At 37.8% G+C, this 20893-nt stretch overlaps 2 protein-coding genes across 2 annotated transcripts in view; one reads left to right on the top strand and one right to left on the bottom strand.

Moving 5' to 3' along the window:
• LOC134842484 (calcium-binding protein 39-like) overlaps positions 1 to 20893 on the top strand; it is a 477223-nt gene that overhangs the window by 239231 nt on the left and 217099 nt on the right. The window lies entirely within an intron of this gene.
• On the bottom strand, positions 562 to 945 carry LOC134841784 (mitochondrial import inner membrane translocase subunit Tim16-like). Its single transcript, XM_063857822.1, has one exon. It carries the CDS (start codon positions 943 to 945, stop codon positions 562 to 564), a length of 384 nt encoding a protein of 127 aa, XP_063713892.1.

The following is a 20893-nucleotide window of genomic DNA, read 5'->3' as shown; positions in this document are numbered from 1 at the left end:
GAACCTACGGAAAAGTGGGCTATGGCTTTGATATTCTATACAAATTAAAACGATATTTCCTTCTGAAGATAGCTTGCTAAGAGTGAATCTTTTGAAAAATCTCGTGGGAAAGATTCTTGAAATACTTCAAGGATCTAAACTTGGAATAGTTCGCTCGATAAAATTTACATTTTTGGTGTAATGACTCGAACTGAATTTCAAAACTCAAAAGATCTGAACTCATATATCTAAAAACAGATAAGACGCTCTGAATATCAGTAAAACTAATCGAGCTATGAAATTGAAGTTAACTGGTCACGGGCATTTGAAGCTTACAAAACCCATCGATACGAAAGGATACCTTTGTTTTAACGTCAGTTAAACCATGTATTTTAAATACAATTCAACATAAAATACTCAAGAAACTGTTTAATTTTTAGATTTGTTTAAATTCATCATGATCATAAATAGGAACAAAATGCCTAAAACGGATGTGATCGGCCAAAGAGAAGTTTTGAACAATTAAGTTTTCTCGTTGTTATACAAAAATGCAAAAAAAGTTTCTGTAAGTGAAAACATCAGCTAAGAGTCAGTTTTATCCTTCTTTGATTGCAACTCCTCTATTAATCTTTCTTTCGCATTAGTAACTTTCGCTTGAATATACTTGGATGCTCCTTGCTCTTTGGAATTGACCTCGAAAAGATAACGAAAATTGTTCTCTATGCTTTCAAATGTGTATGGTTCCTTCAAATTCAGAATCTGAGCCGCCTCTGCAATTGTGATTCCGGTTCTGGCACTCACACTTTTCGTCTCTGCGTCTTCGGCCGCTTCTCTTCTGCTTTGGTGCTGGATACTCTTCCAGGCCTGAGCAGTTTCTGTGTACTCCTCCCTGAACGCCTTCCCAATCGCTCTCCCTATTGCCAGTGTAGACGCTGTGATCAATTCGGCTAGTACTCGATGCCACATTATGATTGTTTTTATTATTACTATCCCTACCAACTAGCTCGACATACGCATTCACAACAACCTGAAAAAATCAAAACAAAATTCGACATATATTTTCACTAAGCAACGAAGAAAAAAAGGATTAAAAAATATCGAAGAGAAGTATTTGAATACTTCGCCATAGCTGAAAAGCGACAGTATCGTATAAAAATTGAATTATGATGATGTAGTTACTACAAACTGCGGATAAATGAAATAAATTATGGGAAAATTAACATGCGCTTTTATTTGAGTTTACATGAGAACAAATGATCTTATCATTTAAAATGCGCTTTGTTTCCTCCAACAATGCCGCCCTCCGTTGATCTTTGATCGATCTTTTCGCATTTCAGATGGTTATGAAATTCGGAAGTAGCATGAAGAAGGCGAGTGTAGTGAAGTTGTCGGGTTTGATTGCGTGGAAGGTGGTGATTGCGAAGAAGGCGGTGAAGGTGAACTGGGATTGTCGGGTGGCCCTCAGGCGGCTGGAGTTGGTGGATGCAGCTCCTGATCCTGTGGTGAAGAAAAGGAGGATTCGGAAGTATAGTTATTGTAAATGTCGGAAGGATGAATTTGGAAAGGAGCTAGTTGACTGACAATTGTTTTTGAATTTTAATTTTGATCTGTTGTTGTTTATGAATTTATTCTTTTATCTTTCATCGGCATATTCCGTAATCTTAAAATTGGTTGTGCAAAAGCTTGCCATTCCTTGTTTCAACCATTCCCTGTTTTAACTTGCGCTACCCTCACTAGACTCTCGTTTCCGGCATATATCTTTTCCACGATTCCAAATGGCCATGATAAAGGGGGTTATCATCATCAGTTATGTATTCTAGATCGCTTTTTTTCAGGTTTTGTTTTTCTACACGGTTCTTATTGCGTTGTTGCGTAGCGGTTAGACACTCAAATGTCCATTTCTTCCAAAAATCTGCCAGTTTCTGCAGATAGTTGAATCGTTTTGTCGGGCGTTTTTTTATCATTGAGCTAATCAATGGTAGGATCAGCAATAATGGGCAATTGACTTGACTTGAAACCATTTCGCAGCATTGATGGAGTGAGTGGCACTGTCTTTGACATCATCCGAGATAGTTGTAATCGGTCTTGAGTTGAGTATAGCTTCTATCTGACAAAGCACTGTGTACATCTCATCAAGCTGAGTTTTCCTCCATTGCCTATTGTCTTGTGATATAGCAGTTTCATTGACCTAACAGCCGTTTCCTATAGCCCTTCGAAACTTGGAGCCCTTGCAATTATAGAAGGCCAAATGATACCTAGGTCTCGAACATGATCAGGGAGGTTTTGTATCTCGTAGAAGTTTCTTCACTTGAATTAGCTCGTTAAGTGATCCGATTAAGTTGGTTCCCTTATCGGGAAAAAAATCACCCTGGAGCATCATCGTCGAGCAATGAACCTTCTGATAACCTTCAAGCATTTTTCAGTGTCCAAGGCTTTTGAAAAATCCAAGTGGATTGGTTTGGTAGAAAAGAAGATGAAAACTACTCTGTAGCACTTGAGTATAGTGATCAACTTCCTTGTAGCACATCAGTCGGCTGAATCAATACCAATGTAGAAGAATGGTGGTGATGGGTTGACTCTCTCACTAGGGTATTCTCCCATCCGCTGGTTCATTGCTCGACTATGAAACCTGAAGCAAGTGATGCACTTGCCTATCATTGCTCGCACCATCGCTTTGACTTGTATGATCCAGTACTGCTGCCGAGTGTGAGCAACAGTGGTATTCAATCCACAGTGTAGTTGAACAAAGTGACTATGGTGAATCACAGTTCTTGAGAAATGAGATGCGAGATCATCTGAAATTTTGCTTTCTCGTTTAGGCAATCAGCTGCTGCGAGTCGTCCACCAACTTTTAGCAATTCATCATCACCATCAGCTGAAGGAGGTTTGATGTCCGGCTAATGTCTCGTCCTTTCTGACTGCTTTCAATTCTTCGTCGAAAAGCTGCTCTTGACGTTTCGTACAAGAAGGTTCAGGCCTCGCTTTTGAAGCTGATTTCTTCAGGAGTTTCAGGGCGAACTTTGCGACTAAAGCTCCGATGCGTAGAGCTTTACCAAAAGATCCCATTGTTCGAACTCGAAGAACTTTCCTCTCTTTGTCTATCTGACCTTTAGTCTTGGTTGCTTTTGCTGCTTGCATGGTTTTCTCCCCACCAGCTGCCTGAGTGACCAGGATGGTTTCGTCGAATGACCGTTTGAGCTCGTTGTTCTCTTCATTTACTTGAGAGAATTGTTGCTTGTACTGGAATACAATTTTCATTTGTCTGCAACCAAAAGAGGGTCCTCACAACCTAAGTTGCAAATTACGTAGTTCAGCTCCTGCTTATGGTCGAGTTGTATGATCGCCTGGATTTTGATGAGTCGGAACCTGTTTCCATTTGTTGGCTGGTAGCATCTGTTGAACTTTGGTAAAGCGGTTGGCCACAAAAGTAGAATACCTGCTGGGAGTTGATCTGATCCAAGCAAGTGCTAATGTTGAATCACTCCACGCGCTGACATCTACCACCAATTTTGATTGAAGTTTTGATTGAAGCGAAGTTTTGATTGAATTCCAGACACATTTACGGAATTTACAGCCCAGAACCATTCAGCAGAACTTCAGTCATGGAATGCAACTGTCTTCCTTGGTGCAAGTCGTGAATTGGCAGCTGGCACTGAAGTGTGGGTTCTGACTTAGATAGCTGCTCCATAAGCCATCTCCGATGTATCGCAGAAGAGTGGAAGATCGACTGGCTGAAATCTATCCTTGGTCAAGTACCGAGGTACAGCCAGAAAAGACAAAAAACCTAGGCTATCCATCAAGTGTTGGAATCGGTGGGTTATATGTACCCCAACATTGTCATCCCATTCCAACTCTTCATCCCATGTTTTTTGGAATACAATCTTCGGCATTATCGTTACAGGGGACACAAGTACCAGTGGATTAAAACTTGCGCCATGTTGCTTGCTATCATCCGGAGAGTGATTGTAGGTGCACTTATGTTTTCGAAGTTGATGCGCTGCTCTTTATCATTTCAGGTGGCCTTCTACATGTCTTTCTTCTCTTCTTAGCGTGTTTCAGCTGACCAGAGGATGCTGGGGGGAGTCCTGTTTTTGTTTTGTGCCACTTGAACAATTCTGGGTGGATCTCTCGATATTTTTCGTCCGGAAATTTCTTTGGGCATGGGTGAAACCCGTTCTGACTTTTATTAGGGGGTCCATTTTTGAAACTTTCACTTTGAATATTTCTGTCGAAGTTGACCACATTAGGGCTCCTGTGAAATCATCTTGATTGTTGTGAAAAATACTTATAAGAGGCATCTGGATGATTTCTGTCAATGGGGCAAGCGAGTACAGCGTGCTGGAAGCCGCTTTGCTCTCAAAGTACGATTTTTTCAATCCGAAAACTTTACTCAAACTTGCCCACTTTTTGGGTGAAACTGATATCGAAACTTTAAAAAAAACACTTTTTGACTCTGGTTGATGCGATATCGTATTTGAGCAATCATGCTGAATGCGAATGTCAAGGTTTAGTTGCTCTTTGTTGTCTTTTTCAGCATGTTTCTAGCGTCCAGAGTTTATTTCCTAAATAGTTTGATCCTCCGCAAAAACCTACGCGATTCATCCGGCATCTGTGGGGTCCGAAAGCACCAGGTTCTGGTTGCCGGCGGTTTCTGCTTCCTTGTCATCTAGTGGGCTGAACTTGCCACATTTTTAACTTTTTCGGCAGCAACAGGAATTACTTCAAAATCAACACTCGAGACTTTGGTTGGCTAGATAAGGTTTGCGGTGGCATGGTGCATGCCTATGAACTTCACTGAGTCCAATTTACTCATACACCTTTACTGGTAACAGTCAGAAACTGGATGCCACTTCAGACCAATATTTGTGACGCTGTTGTCAATTTCTGCTAAGAATGATTCTTTAGTTTCATTCAGTTTGTCGTCAATATCGCTCATGACAACCTTGCTGTTGCTTGCGCATTTCCAAATTTGCAACCAGACTTTGTCCGGAGTGTCCGTGATACTCTGGCAGATTCGGATGGCTTGTTCCTCAGTATTTGTACCACCGATGTAGTTATCCACGTAGGACTAGCGAATTACTAGCTGTGTCTGTTCATCATCTGTTTTGTCGGCGTCGTCTGACAAAACACTTATGGCGTGATAAATACAGTAACCTATGCCGTAGATGGCGCGATTCAATCGGTATTCAATTGTATCATCTTCTCTTCTCCGGTAGAGCTGAAGTAGACTTATGCCTATGGGGTGTAGTTCTATTTGCCTGTTTATCTTAGTAATGTCGCCAGATAGTGCAAATAGAGGATGCTGAAGAGGTCTGGCTGCTGCTTGGGACCAAACAGCAGACATCTTTCAGTGATTTTCCATTTGAAGTTGGAGCTGATCCGTTGAAAACACCCCTGCATTTTATTGCTGTTGAATGCGACTTCCAAACTGCATGATGAGGCATATGAAGTACTTCTCGAGTGGCCGGAATTGATCTCACACAGGTACCTTTTCAATATGGCCAGTATCCGCCATCTCATGGGAGAAGTTGTTATACTGGTTCTTGACTTCACGATTCTGCCGTAGCTTCTTTTCATTGGAAATGTTTTGTCGGAAAGGTTTGCGCGCTGAAAGACCAATATCGGGCAACCATTCATGGGTGGTTTTGTAGATCCCCTGTGATTTGCTGATAGGCAAATCTCACCATAGCTCGCTCATGTGAGCCATAGGTCGTAGTCCTATCGAAAAGTCGGATACACTCCATCTCGTTGTATGAGTGTTGAGATTCAGGAGCTGAAGGAATATCTTCAATTTCCCAGAATCTATCAAATGTGGTGGACTGCTTGTCAAGGAAGTTAATTCCATATCGTGGTGAGTATTTGCGTGTTGTGAATCTGCGGTGGGTATCTGCAATACTTGAGACTGTCCCTTTTTTCGAAATCGGTAAAAGGGTTTCTGAGAAAACTAATTTTGCGAAAAGTGATAAAAATTTCCAAAGCGTCCCAAAAAAATGAAAAACCCAATCCGAAACATTTTCTATATCTGTTTTTATCGAAAAGTCGTTCTACGCAAAGACTTCGAGTTAGAAATTCAAATTGGAAACTGAACAATTTTACGAAGCGGAAACAGAGCCGCCAATCTTCGAGCAGACACTAGTTGAGCCGAAAAAGAAGGATTTCGAACAAAACTTCAAAACGTTTCAAGTCCCGCTGAAACTAACCTGTATTAACTAGGACCCACCCAGTAGTGATTCAAAAATAGTTATTTGACAAACTGAAACAAAGGAAAAAAGAAAACAAAGTTTTTAGGAAACAAAAGGGGAAACACTTATGCGAAGCAAAATTCTAGGTAAAACCGACAATTCAAAAATCAAAACCAGGAGACGAAGACAAGATACGCAGTATTTAAGATACAAAAGCCAAGCAAGCCTATAGAAAATACTGTAAACAAGGCAACATCTTTGATTTTTTTTTCAAAAATTTTCATTTTTTTAAACAACGATTGGGTTGATCTTCAATGTTCTTTAGATACAAAAATATTTATTCGACAACCTCGAACGAAGCGGAGAAACCATTTCAGAAAAAGTCAAAAAATCGTTTTTCTGATAAAAAGTGGCAATCAAATAAATATCCAATCATACAAAGAAAATATTAAAACAAAGCTACACTCAAAGTTTCCTTCGAACAAAAGGAGAATGGGAAACAAAATTTATAGAACACAGAATTTAAAAATAATGCTAGGAAGCAAAATTCTAGGTAAAACCAACAATTTAAAAGAAAAACCAAGAGATGATGCCGAGTTTCGCAGTACTTTCTATACAAAAATATAGGCCAGACTTCAAGCATGAAAAAATTACTGAAAAATTACAATTTGAAAAACTCAATTAAAGAAAAGAAACCATTTCAGAAAATACCGAAAAAATGTTTTTCCGATCAAAGTTTGGCAATCAAATAAATATCAACTCATAAATACAAAAAAAATATATAACAAAGCTCCACTCCACCCCAGAGTTTTCTTCTACCAAAATGAGAAAGAAAAATAAAACTTTAAGGACACAAAATGGGAATTTTCTCAGTAATCAAAATTCTAGGCAAATCAAACAGTTAAAAAAGCAAAACCAAGAGACGAAGACGAGCATCGCGGTACTTTTTATACAAAAATATAGGCCAGACTTAAAGCATTTAATTTAATGAAAAAATTAATGCAATATTATTCATATTTTTAAATTCAATTTTGCGAAAAAACGATAGGGCCGGCCTACAAAGCTTCTTAGATGAAAAAAAAGCCTTTTGGACAAAAAACACGAACCAAGCTAAGAAATTTTTCAAGAAAAATGCGAAAAATAGTTTTTCTAACAAAATTTTGCAGTCAATTCAATATCAAATCATAAACACAAAAATTTATCACAGCTCGACTCAAAGCTTTTCTAAAATGAAAATGAAGAAATATCATAAAAATCTTCAAATACTAAAACTAAAATGAAGAGATATAAAAAAAAAATCTGCAAATAAGTGTCCTAGACTCGTACTACTTTTTTCAAGCGGAAGAAATTTCAGTTTAAAAAAAAACACGGGGCGGAAGGATTCAAAACCCACGCCTTCGGGTGTCAGATATGGATGATACATCCGGGCTAAACGTGCAGCATCAGACCTAGAACTTGAATAGATTATGAATCCAGCTGTCGAAAGGTTCCATGATTAAAATAGACCAGTTGGATACCTCGAAAAAAAATCAGTTAATTTCCGAAAGTCCAAAAGCAAACGTAAATAAGGCCAGTGACATTTATTTTTGGGTGATTTTTGACTTGTATGTTAAAAACGCTCTAGGCCATGCAACATCTAGGTAGTCAAAAACAGTTATTATGAGCGAGGAACGTGAATTTCAGAAAGATTCTTTAGCGTTAGAAAACTATCATTTCGTCAAATTTTTTTGATAAACACAACAGATTTTTAGCAACAAAGTGCTGAATACCCGAACCTAGAAAAAAGAACAAATGATAAACAAAACTTGGCAAAATTAAATTCCAACAAAAAAACAAAAGGAATATATATATTTTCAAAAAAGGCATTTTTAGCGCTGAAAAACTTTTTTCCAGTTTAAGTTTCGATCCCACAATGTTGTTGACGCTCCAGCGAAGCACTTTAAATAAGTATTTCAAACGGTTATTTGAACACGATGCGCCAGGAACTTGCTTGCGGGAATTGCAGAGGGCTTTTTCGGCTAAAACGGCTACTTCAAAAGCATCTTTAGCGTTGAAAAACTTAACTTTAAGCATTTTTTCCGATAGACACAACAGACTTTCAACAAAAAAAGTGTTGGAAACCAAGCTTCGAATTGAGTTAAAATGATAAATAAAACTTAGATTCCAACAAAATAAAAAGAAAACAATTTCGAGAAAATTGCAGAAAAATTTGCTCGTCGAAATTACTTTACGACACCACAATGTTTTTGACACACAAACCAAGCCTCGCAATACTTACGATACCAAAGGTGAAAGATAAAAACAACAGGGCGCTCAAGAAGTAGCAAGAATGATTTCGAACGATGTTACCATTGAAGATAGAAATAGAGTGGCTTAAAAATTAATTTAAAGCAAGTTTTTCATGTTTTATTTATCTAAATTTTTCAAGCAGGGTCTGTGTGGGTTTGACTTGGAGCATTTTAAGTTTTTAGTCGCAGTTTCATCGATCTAAATAAGAACACATATTATTTTTAGGAAACCAAAATCTAGGTAAAACCAACAAATTGAAAATCCAAACGACGAGACGAAGCCGAGCTTCGCAGAATTTTTGATGCCATAAAATAGTCCAGTCTTCAAGACTAAAAGTTACTCTAAAAACAAGAGTATTCAAGACTAAAAAATGCTCAAAGCAATACTTTTCTTCGACTAAAAAGGCAACGAACAGATATAATGAAAATTTCAAAACAAAAGTCCTTAATTCGTACAAGTTTTTTCCGGAGAAAACTTCAGTTGAAAAAAAAACCAGGTTCTGCTGAGATTCAAAACTCACGCCTTCGGAGTGTCAGATATGGATGTCAACTCTAAGCTAACCGTTCAGCATGAGACCAAGAACTGTAATTGAATATCAAACCAGCTATCAAAAGACTCCGTGATTCCACTCTGCACACGTTGCTTAACTGGAAACACCATGAGCCAGGAATTTGCTTGCGGGAATTGCAACGAGCTTTTTGACATCAGAACCCCATTTCGAACACCAAAAAAACTGTTAAGCGTTGAAAAGATTAACTGGCGGCTTTTCGATAACAAAGAAGTGCTGAGTACCCAAGCCAAGAAAGTATTTTTTAATGTAACTACGCAAAATTAGACTACAAAAAAGGAGAAAACAAATTGAACGAAAAGCACATTTTGTGCGCATAAGTTAACTATCGGGTACTTTTCGGAGCCGCACTGTTTTTGACTCAGTAGCGAAGCTGATGTTCGTACTGCTTGCGACACGATAAAGGTAAGATAAAAACAGCAGCGACGCTCAGAAGTAGCAAAGAGAACTTCGAAAGATGTTTTCATAGAAGGATTAAGAAAAAGAAAAGTACAAAAACAAAAGGAAATATTGAAACAGCGCCATTGTGGGGTTGATTTGCAACATTCGATTGTCAGAATTTCGCCGATCTAAAGAAAACACGGGAAAGACATGAGAAAAAAGTTTTAGCGTAAATAAACGGACCGAATCAAAGCCGACCCCCAATGAGCTGAAGGTCAACCAAAAAGTTCCAGTGGAAAAATCTTTTTGGACAAAATTGCTTGTATCGCCCATATAGAAACCACGCGCGCTATATATGTACTGCATGCAAGGTTGTAAGCAATTTTCGGAAACTGGCTGGCTCAAATCGACAACAAGAAAGACAAAAAAGCAGCAGCGAAAAAAATCGGAACTTAAATTATCCAAATAACAGTTAGAATTCTGGATATAGAATGTACCAGTAAATACTGACATACAAAACCCTTAGTTAAAAATTGACCATATAAGCAGCAATAAGAGTCAAGTGACTAACCAAGTTATTGATCCAAACTCCGATTAGATAACGCTTGCTAATCGCAAGAGCAACTAACCATGCCGAAAGATGAATTTAAATAACAACTTAAAACTTGCTAAAAAGATTTTCAAATGAACAAACTTTCGGCAAAATACGTTTTTTATACCTAGAACATACCTTTGAAGAACCATTTCTGAACACCCAAACCAAAATATGAAAATAACTAACGATTCAAAGTTTTCAAAATACTTGCAGCTGAAAAAAATGACAATTTCAACCGTTCAGAAGTTTATTTGCAGAGAGATTTCTGACAATTCACCTCCTACACATGTCTCAAAGACCTATTCTAAAGAAAGGTTCAAACTTATCGCCAGCGTAAACAAAATGAAAACACAAAGGCAAAAAGACAAAGGCAATTTACATCTTTTGAAGTTTCAAGTTTCAGCTCAGAAAATTGATAGCTTTCAGATATAAAATTATAGCCGACTGGCAGTTGAAAAAAAAGTGACGAAGAAAAGGAAAAAAAAACTAACTTGTTTTTTTTTGAAAAACTTCACTATTTTCGACTTTCATTGAAAAAAAGGTATGACCTTCAACCTCTTTGAATTTCACCAAAAATCTAAGAATTGTGCTTTTTTCTTTAAATTAACCCAATTTGAGAAAACTGGATCAATAGGTAAGAATTTTTGCTGAAAAATATGATCATCAAACTCCATTTTTGAAATTAGCAGTCGATCGCGTTTTTTTTACCTTTGCATTTTTGCTGTTCGATGGTGGAGTTTGCCTTCCATTTCACAAAGGAAATGAACTGAAAACGAAATCAAAAGTCAAACTGCAAAAATCAAAAATAAGCGTTAAAAAAAACGTTTCACTTTCTTTTCTACTGTGTTCTGTACTTTTAAGAAACCGTCACAAATTGCAAATTTTAAAAAATGAACTTTTGTCTGGAGAAAAAAATTCCAATCGAGAACAAACGATCGGTCACTTTTTCAAAAACCTGAACAACAAAAAAACTGTATTGCATGGAATATTTTGTAGACCTCTTAAGCTGTAACAATAAAATAAAACCAGGGCGCTAAAAGTTTGCTGCGAAAAATAGCAATAAAATCTGAATAAACAGCTTTATCATATAACATGAAACATGTTATTTCTCTCAATATAACTGTTGGAAATTCAATAGAAACTTCGAAGATAAAACCCACTCTGTCAAGGGTCGCTGTCGAGTGTTACACTGATGGTGGTATTGATATTGAAGCGATCAAAAGGCGTGTCACAGAGCCGTTACTCACAAAATTTGCCCCAGTAAGGCTGATTTTCGTAGAAGTTACAGATTTGCCCAGTTTTTTTTTCTGCACGGATAGCCGAAAACCTTTTTTGATCCCTACTAGCCGAACACGGTTTGATTCCCGGCTGAATTTTTTGCGACTGTGGAAAAAGCCTATAAATCCTAATTTTGTACTCTTTTTTGCGACAGAGAAAAAAGCCAATAAATCCTGATGTTTTACTCTTTTTTTTTGCAACAGAAAAATTGATGAGCAAATTATATCAAAGTTAGCCTCTTATACAGCCTAACAACGTTTTCGAAGGGTAACTTAGCCTGCAAAAATTTCGCAAAACGTTAAAATTTGTTTTCAAAAAAAGATTGGAATCATACCTAGTAAAAATGACATTTTTTGGACATCAAATGAAAATATCTACATTTACAATAATTTTTGTAGGTTATACTTTTCTAAAACTTGATTGGGCTCTTTAAGAGGCTCACTTGAGGATAGCGCATTAGATTTTGGCCAATTTCTGATTGACTAAAAGAAGCTAAAATGACCCATTTTTGGGGTAAAGTTTTTGAATAGCTGCGCGGAAAGTAAACCTACACTTAGCCTCAGTTCCTTCCCTCTTCTTGAGCACTATATGTGCTACTACTACTTCATTGACTCAGCATTGCATTCTAGGGCTAAAAAAAGGGTTTGTAAATAAAAATTCAATCTATATAGCTATGAGGAAAATATTACTACAAACTTTATTCTCTAATTATTTTCCAAGATAAAAATCAATTATTAGCAAAATTAGACGAATTTTGGCTGCCAGCATCGAAAGAAGCGCCGGCAGACAGTAACACTTCAGTAGTATCGCGAAACTGCATGGAGGAGACGGCGGAGAGGCTGTTCAGATTCCGAGTGGAGAGTCTTTGACTCCTTGCGGAGACGCTGCTGCTGCTGCTGTGGTTGTTATTTTCAGTGGCCACTGTCTTCGTAGTCGTCGATATGCTTTGTGACATGGTACTTAATGCTTCAGGGCTGCTACTGCTGCAGCTGTTACAGTCAGTTAGCGCTGGGAGAGTGGGTATATACTTACTACTATTACTACTGTCAATACAATTCACATCTACAATTACTATATCACTTTTACAGTTTATGGAGCTAACTACTGCAGAATTGGTTGTATTTTTCAAATCTTTTACTGAAGTTTTATTCTCTAGATGAGCAGCTGTTTCACTTTCGGGTAACTCTCCGTTCTTCGAAAGAATAGTTTCCTTTGGATCAGACTTCGGATCTTGTGAAACGACGTGGTCCATAGGTTCACACTTTCCGTCCTTATTAGCCGCTTGTCCATCATGTACTTCGCCATTAATCAGCACTGAATGATGTTTCGTTGATTCGTTCGTCGCTTTTTCTTTATGCAATTCCTCACTTTTATGATCTGACGTCGAATTATGCGACTGCTCACTTTGCAAACCGTTACAGTCAATTCTGGATCCGCTTGACTTTTTACCGGATTGAAGTAGCCCAACTTCGACTCCTTCATTTAAAGGCGCTCGACAAGGGGTCAAACTTATGAGTTGTGGCAATGTACATGGGGGACCATTTGATATGCTACTTTTGGCTACCACTGTCTCGTCTATAGTTATATTCGTACCCGTTAAGGAATCCGAGCTTTTGGTTACAGGGACTGTGAATATGGTGGCACCAGATTCAGTAATTCTAATGGGATCAGTCAAATTCAGGGAATGGGCAACCGATCTTTCGGGGGGACTCTTCTGTGTGTTATGGTTCATCGCGGCCTTTAGTTCATCCGCTTCTAGTGGTTCCAGACTATTATTTCTAACTTTTCCTTCGATCACGTGAGGACTTTTCGCAATTGTATCATTCGGCGGGGAAACAGAGAATGAGGTGGCAGCCACAGTCGGAACTTGAGGACTATCCATGAAATCCATTTCATCGTCGTCGCTGATATCAATCCACTCATTGTGTACTACTGTTTGAGGCAGCCAGAGATTATTCGGACTAAATGAAGCCACTTTTCGTTTTCTCACCACTTTCACTGATGCCAGGGTCTTAGTGTGTCCTGTGAGATTGCCAGAAGAGCTCGAAGGTTCTACACTCGCCCATGATCCTGTAGATTTTAAGCATAGAGATGAAGATGGTGTAGTAAATCTAACAGAAGGCTTTCCACCTGGACCTGTCGTTTTCTTCGCTTTACTTTCAAGGCAATTTTGCTTGACTTGTAAGTTGTGCAGAATTGCTTGCTGTGTCGACTTCGTTTTTAAGGTCGATGGAATGGGCCGAGAATATCTGTGCTGAAGAGCCGTTCGATGCGCTTCGCTTATCGTTGCCGTGCTGGTGCTTGGCTTCGAGTCTGCTCCATTTCGCCGACTACGAGCTGCCGGTTTCTTCAGGGCAGCGACGCGCTCGTTCTGTAGTTGTCTTCTCCGTGCATGTCTTCGAGAAGAAGCCGAAGGCTTATAGTTGCCACAAAGAGCCAAGTCTTTCGATTTACTAGCTTTATTGCCACTACCATCCGTGTAACCTTTCGCGATAATGATTTTAGTAGGTGAAACTGAAGTTATATTGTAGTGCTCGTCTTCTTTAATAATATCGGTAAACTTCGGAGGAGGTTCTTTATCAGGGGCTATTGCTGTTTCGCAGAAATTATTGGCTTGGAACAGACCATCGGCTAAGTGGTTTCTAAAAGTTTCTAAGGCGCTCGAGAAGAACTCGTTGTTCAGTAAAGCGGATACAGATTCATCGCAATCGGGGAGGTGAGCAAGTAGTTCATCTTGGATATGTGCTGGGAGTTCATCAAACACTGTTTCATTTACCAAGTTTTTTAAGCTTGAGGTGACTAAAGGCGAGTTTGGAGATTGTAGCAAATGAAAGTGCCTGCTATTTGGATTGTTTACCAGGACTGGACTCTTCTCAGCTTTGTTCTCGATAACTGGACACTGAATCACTGGTTGCTTCACAGTTTTAGGAGCCGGGGGTTTTACATGACCGTTTGGTAGCCCATTCGAATTGTGGTTACTTTTGCTTCTTGCTGGTAACTTCTTTTCAAGGTGTTGTATGGAATAAGGCGCTCTTATGACGCAAAGTGACTTTCGCGTTTTCTCACGCTGAAGCGATGTTTCAGCAATGATACCATTCAACTTTATCAGTTCTAGTTCGGCATCAGTTAATTCAACATCTACAAAGTGATACATTTGCGAGTCCATTTCCTCTTTGAGGGCAAAACGTAAAGTTTCACGTGAGTGTCCATTTAGTTTGCGACTCGATGCCACAAGTTTACAACTGGAACCACGAGAAAAGCAAAGCAGGATAGCCTCTAGAGCTCTCCTATCAACGCCAGCGCAGTTGTTTTTCAGTTTGTTTGTTATAATGCTTTGAAGAATTTCATCAGCAGAGCTGAAGAGTTTTTCCGATTTCTGAAGAGTAAAGCACGCAGCTTCTTCCCATGACAACTCACCTTGAGGCGTCATTTCACCATTTCCTTTCAATGAATCTAAAAAAAAACAGTTAAAAACTGAACACTTTAATTGCAAAATGATAATTAATATTATTAAGCAAAAGTAAGTCACACAACTTTTCTTGGTTATATATTTATTTACAATATAATAAAATGTATATTGTATCCGAAATGAATTAGATGTTAATTAAATTAAATTCAGGACATTCCAGGAAGCTAACATTTTGGGTCTAGGACAACAAGCCGACGGGACTTTATAATAAGCGTTATTCATGACAATGCACCACTTGTGATTCGCATCCGTTCATAAAATCAGCCGGTTTTTGAAATGCATAAATTATAAACATGAAAAATGCCTTCAACCATGTTTTACTTTTAAATTTTCCGGAACATCATTTGGAAGCTTAAATTATATGCAAACGCCAATAACTAGTGAAGAAAGATCATGAAATTCAGAAATTCTTCAAAAAAGTTTTCAAATTGTTCATATTTCACGACTTTATAAGGAATTATTCGGCTTGAAGTCCCTAATTTTACAATTCGGCTTGAAGTCCCGTCGGCTTGATGTCCGGCACCCAACATTTTTTAAAAGTACAGTGATTCATCTGTAAACATTTAAAAATCGTTTTTTCACTCTTTAACGAATACGCTGTCCTGATTGCGTTGAAAGAGCTGAAATACCACGCTAATTTCAGAAATCTGTATATCAGAAGGTCAGAAATTATCACGGTGACCGAAGTTAATTCACTAGTCCTTCATCATTTCACCCAGTCAGAAAACGATCGGATTTTCGTAAATTAGGGAAAGTGAAGTAAAACATGAAAATGAAGTAGGCAATCAGATAGTTGAGAATCAAGATGGAGTCAATAAGATTGCGAAAACGAACAATCTCACAGCACTAGCCTCAATTACAAGAAAGTCATTGAAATCAGATACTAAAACATGCACTACAAACAGATACGTAAAAGAGAGTCTTAAATCATTTTAACCTAACTGTTGTGATAGACTTCTTAAATGTATGTGATATGTTGGATGTTTGCTCCTGTTTGTCGAGCGCCCTTTCAGGATTTTTAGAGACAGGTCTGTAACATTCCACCGGAAGTACATACCGACAGAAAGTAAAGCTAGGTTCAAAAACGACTGGCTAGCGTCCTAACACAGCTTCACATGCTTTTAACCGCTTCTAGAAAGTCAGTTCAATGTGTGGTTCTCGTAACATCGGGTCGACGAATTCGTTACAATTTGAAGGCTATCGGCCAAACCGCTCAAATTAACCAATTTCACGCAACAACAGTGATCTCATGGATAGAAGAAAAGTTAAAATCATCAAATCCATCGGTTATGGATCAACCCTTTCCCTTAGATGTTTATTAAATTAAATTCAGCACATTCAAGGAGCCTATAAGTTTTTAAGGTATAGTAGTAGTAGTAGTAGTAGTAGTAGTAGTAGAGTAGGCTTTAGGATTTCTCCATGGGTTTTGAACCCTCGTTTATAAGTTCATAATTTTTCCTGGTGGGTTGCAGTTTCCACACCAGCAAAGAATTCTCCACATACACAAGTTGTTTTCTGCAAAATTTCTATTGAAGAATTTCCAATACGTGTTTGTTATAGATATTTTGAGGCTGTCATTATCTTGATTTTCGAAGTCCACAGTTTGGCTAAAGTAGTTGTATAGCGTATTAGAACGTATATAATAATTTTCATTTGACTTTTTCAGTCTTGTTGCATGAACAGCAATCACACCACGTGTTGCTTGTCTCGTTCGTGATTCGTTTTTATGAATAATTTTATTCAAATCAATGTCATGTTTATTTTTTAGTAGTGAAACTAAGTACAATATGTCGTGTAATTCGAAGTACATTGAGAGTGGAAGGAGCTTTAAAAATTTCAGTCTTTCAGTATAACTCATTTTGAAGTTATTTGTAATCCAAGAAGTCGCTCGTTTTTGTACTCTTTCTAGTTGTCTTAATTCTGCTTTGTTCGGATACCAAGTTTGCGAACATAGCTTATGATTGGTACAATGTATCCACAGTATAAGTTTAATTTTGACTTAAATGATGTTTTTTTTTCGAGATATTCCGTTTGATTTTGTAAAAAGCTCCCATTGCTTTTGATATGCGATTTTCAGCATTTACTGACCACGAAAGGTTGTCACACATTAAAATACCTAAGTTTTTTTGAGTCTTTGCGGTATCAACATTTGTATTAAATAGTGTAACTTCTATTTTCCCTTTGAGCTTTAACAGATTACATTTAGCTTCCTTCAGCGGCATTTTATTTTCTTTGCACCATTTTTCAACATTTATCATGTCTTTTTGCAGAGGAGTTTCTTCAGTACACAAGATCTTCAGATGGTTACAAAAGCCAAAACAATTCGAATTCTCAATGCATTTGGGAAAGTCGTTAATGAATAAGATAAAAAGTAGAGGGCCAAGAATTGAGCCCTGTGGTAAAACGCTAGTTACTTCTTTCAAAGTTGATGAGTTTTAATTGATTTTTACGAATTGCATTCTATCTGTTAGATAGTCTTATATTATGTCTTGTATTTGAATGCCTAGACCTATGTTCCGTAGTTTAGCAACTAAGATACCATTAGGAACTTTCTCAAAAGCTTTAGAAAAATCTAGATAAAGAACTGATAGTGTTTGAACGTTTTTGTTATCGTAGAATTCATATACTTTGCTCAAAAATTGTACCATTTGTAGTACTGCTGACCTTTTTTTGCCGGAAGCCATATTGTGCGTTTTCCATGAATGGTTGAATTTTTGGGTATATATTATCAAGGATAATTTTTTCGAAGACCTTCGAGGCGGAGCATAAAAGGCAAATTGGGCGGTAGCACTCAACTGACGCCTTGTTCTTTTCTTTAAAAATTGGGACAACTTGACTTGTTTTTCAGAAAGTCGGGAAGAGCCGCTTGTTAATGAATGTGCGGAAGAGAAGATAGAGCAATTTTGACAGAGTTTCAAAAAGATTTTTTAGGATTATATTACCTATACCAACAAAACCTGATGCTTTATTTGTTAAAAGATTTTTGAGAATGAATTTGATTTTGGTTTCTTCAATGTGTTTTTGTGTACAGATTTCTTTTGTAGGAGAACAGTTTGTATTTCGTGCGAGAGGGTTAGGATTTGATTCCTTTTGATATACACTGATGAAGAATTCGTTAAAAAAATGTAGCTTTTTGGGTGTCATCTCTAGTGGATTTTTCTTTGTAAAAGATTTTTTGGGATATTGCCTGGAACTACTTATTTTGTTCAACTTTTTTGTCGGTCACTAAATCGTCTACTGCTTGTTACTGTTTCTTCGTAAATTGCTTGATCTTTTTCCAGCTGGATCTTTTTCCAGTTTTTTGTGTTTTAGGATAAGGCTTAAAGTAGGTTTGTTTAAAGTAGCTTTGTTTTGCCGATCAATACGCCGTTTTAATGTTTGTACTCTTTTTAGCATGTGAGACGTACTTGGTGTCACCCAAGGGGGGAGAGTTGATCTGTGTGATGTAACCTTGGGTACATTGTTCTTTATTTTGTCCCATAACCATGCATACCACTGACGCAGGAGCTCATGTACATCACTGTAACAATACGGTATGAAAGGTTTGTCTTTTATTTCTTGATTTATTGTCGTCCAATCGGCTCTGTTAAATGCCAGATTTTCACCTTTGTTTATTTCTTTGATACTGGCTTCTATGTTAATTGTTGCAGAGTAAGCATAATGATCTGAGCATGAAACTTTGTCAATGCTGTATGCGTTTGTTGCTGTTTGGTCCGTGTGCCAGTTGAGTAACACTCCAGGGTTGTTTGCTAATAAAACATCAAGCTGCTTTTTTTTGGAGTCGAATAATTGTTCATAGTCAAGTTCAATGAGCTTTTTCAACACTGCGTTTTCATATTCGTCCTTTGAGTGCATCATTTTCCAACGAGTGTATTCAAAATTTATATTTCTCGTAATCGACACTGCGTTACAGTTGTGTTGTATTTTTAATTTTGTTAAGTTTTCGAACAAACTGATGAATTTTTGTTGTTTCCATTGGTATTTACTGTTTTTCGGGGGATTATAAACACAGCAGAGAAATTGATGATGCCCAGTTTCACCTGTTAGTTTGGCCACTATGCATTCTTCATTTTCTATTTGAGCATCAATTTCTTCGTAAGGCACATTTTCTTTTATCGCCATGAGTACACCTCCGTGATTGGTTTTTAAAGTGGAGTTTTTTCTATCTTTGCGAATTATATTAAAACCAGCCAAATGCAGAGCTTTATCTGGTATTTCCTTTACCAGCCATGTCTCTGTAACACATAGTATATCGTAGTCTGTTTGTAAAATGGCATTTGATAGAGCTCTTCTTCTGTTGATTTCTAAAGTACTTCTGACATTTAGGCATAAAATTTTTAAATACTTAGCAGTAGGTAGTCAATTGCTTTCTTCGACTTTTTTCCAATTTCTACTTTCTTCGTCACATTGGTAAAGGACAAGGTCCCTTAGCCTTAGACTTTTAGCTGATACGCCAGTTTCTATCATTGTTCGTCTTTTCATAAGAAGTTTGTTCTCAATCAGAAACTCACTTGGGCTGAGCTCTTTTGACACAAAAAGAGTTTTGCCATAGTTTTTCAATTTTGCCAAGGACATTAGTATCAGTCATTTTTGCCATTCATTTGATTCATTTGCAACTATTGTGCGTGGCCTTTTTCCTGATTCATATTTTCCAAAACATTTTAAATCTGTGATTTTTGCTTCAATTGTTAAGAACGCAAACAGTTTGTTCACCTCTTCCAAGTCGCGTTTGTGTCTATCTCTTGAATTTTTTTAGTCAAATTCAAGCAGTCCTCTTATCCGGATTCCGTTATAGCTTGATTCTGGTTTGTTTAAGGCATGTTGCTTTGGCTCATTTCTGTTTTGTGGCTTTTTGTTTGTTTCATCTATCTTTTGCTTTAGTGAATCTATCTCTTGTTTAAATGTAGAGAATTGTTCGGCTATTTCATTTAGTTTTGTTTCGGCAATGGGTGGACGGCAATGCAACAAATCGTTGATCATCGACTCTTTCCTATTGTTTCCAGCACAACAGTTACAGAGCAGGAGGACGTTCTGAATGATCTTCGAAATTCCAAGGATGGCAGTTTCAGATATTCCAGTGCATGTTTTTGTCATGTGCATAACATCGCCACAGGCAATGCAATTAAAGATTTGACTTTTGTTTGTGTTCGGCTTTTGCATGTTTTACAAGATTTTTCAGATGCTTGCGAGACGCTAGCATTTCTGCGTCTTTCTTCTGAGCCCATATTGCTCAAAAAATCTTCTCAGAACTGACACACCAAGGTATAAAACCTCAGGAGAAGACCAGAATAGAGAAGACTTTTTGAATTTTTTGATTCCCTTGGACTGATACTCCAAGGTATAAAAACCTCAGGAGAGACTATTCTCAAGAAAATCAGACTCATCAGAACTAGTGCGATGAGGATTGGGCTGCTTGTTTTTTCTTTGCTGCTGCTCTCTTTGATTTGGTGGGCCGTACTCTGGATTTTGATCTTTGCTGAAGTACTAGTGAACGGAGGTTGTGACGTTTCGAAAGTACTTTGTTGAGCAACTTCAGCTCAAGAGACGGAGCGGGATGTAGTTTAGAGAGGGCAACAACTGTATCAATGTCGTTTTGTTTTTGTTTAGGAAGAAGTCGTTTTATCGCGTCGATGATGAGAGGTTTCGTCTTCCGTAATTTTTCAAAAATGTGAGGGTACCGTCTCGACGAATGTATATAATCGCAGCTATTTTATGCTGAAAATTCAAGATGATTTCAGTTAACTGCTCCGGGGAACACTTCGTATTAAAGTTTTTGGGATGCTTTGTGAAACTATTGTTTATCACGTCGTGGCAGAGAATGATTTCTCTGGATTTTAGGGAACCGTTTCTAAGTAACCACAGCAATTTCTTGAGTTTACTCACGTTGTTTGGGTTGAGGCTTAGTCCCGATTTTGCAAAATTTAATCTTCGATAATTTACCCTAAGATCGTAGGGTAGGTTGTCAAGGGTCCTTCTGAGTGAGCTTGCTCCAACTACAATCATGTGATCCACCAATCTGTGTCCACCCACTAGTGTCCACGAGCGATAGCAGTGGTAAATGAATCCAGTCAAAGTAATTTGAAGTAATTGCAGAGGACCACCACGGCTGTCCCAGTATATCAACAATTTATCTAAAACTATTTAATAGTCTC

The sequence above is a fragment of the Symsagittifera roscoffensis genome, chromosome 3 (genome assembly GCF_963678635.1).
Source record: "Symsagittifera roscoffensis chromosome 3, txSymRosc1.1, whole genome shotgun sequence".
NCBI classification, from domain to species: domain Eukaryota; kingdom Metazoa; phylum Xenacoelomorpha; order Acoela; family Convolutidae; genus Symsagittifera; species Symsagittifera roscoffensis.
This window is presented reverse-complemented; position numbering and strand designations above follow the sequence as displayed.

Bases quoted from the DNA above. Each gene is read 5' to 3' on its own strand.
- LOC134841784 (XM_063857822.1), bottom strand. From the start codon at position 945: ATGTGGCATCGAGTACTAGCCGAATTGATCACAGCGTCTACACTGGCA.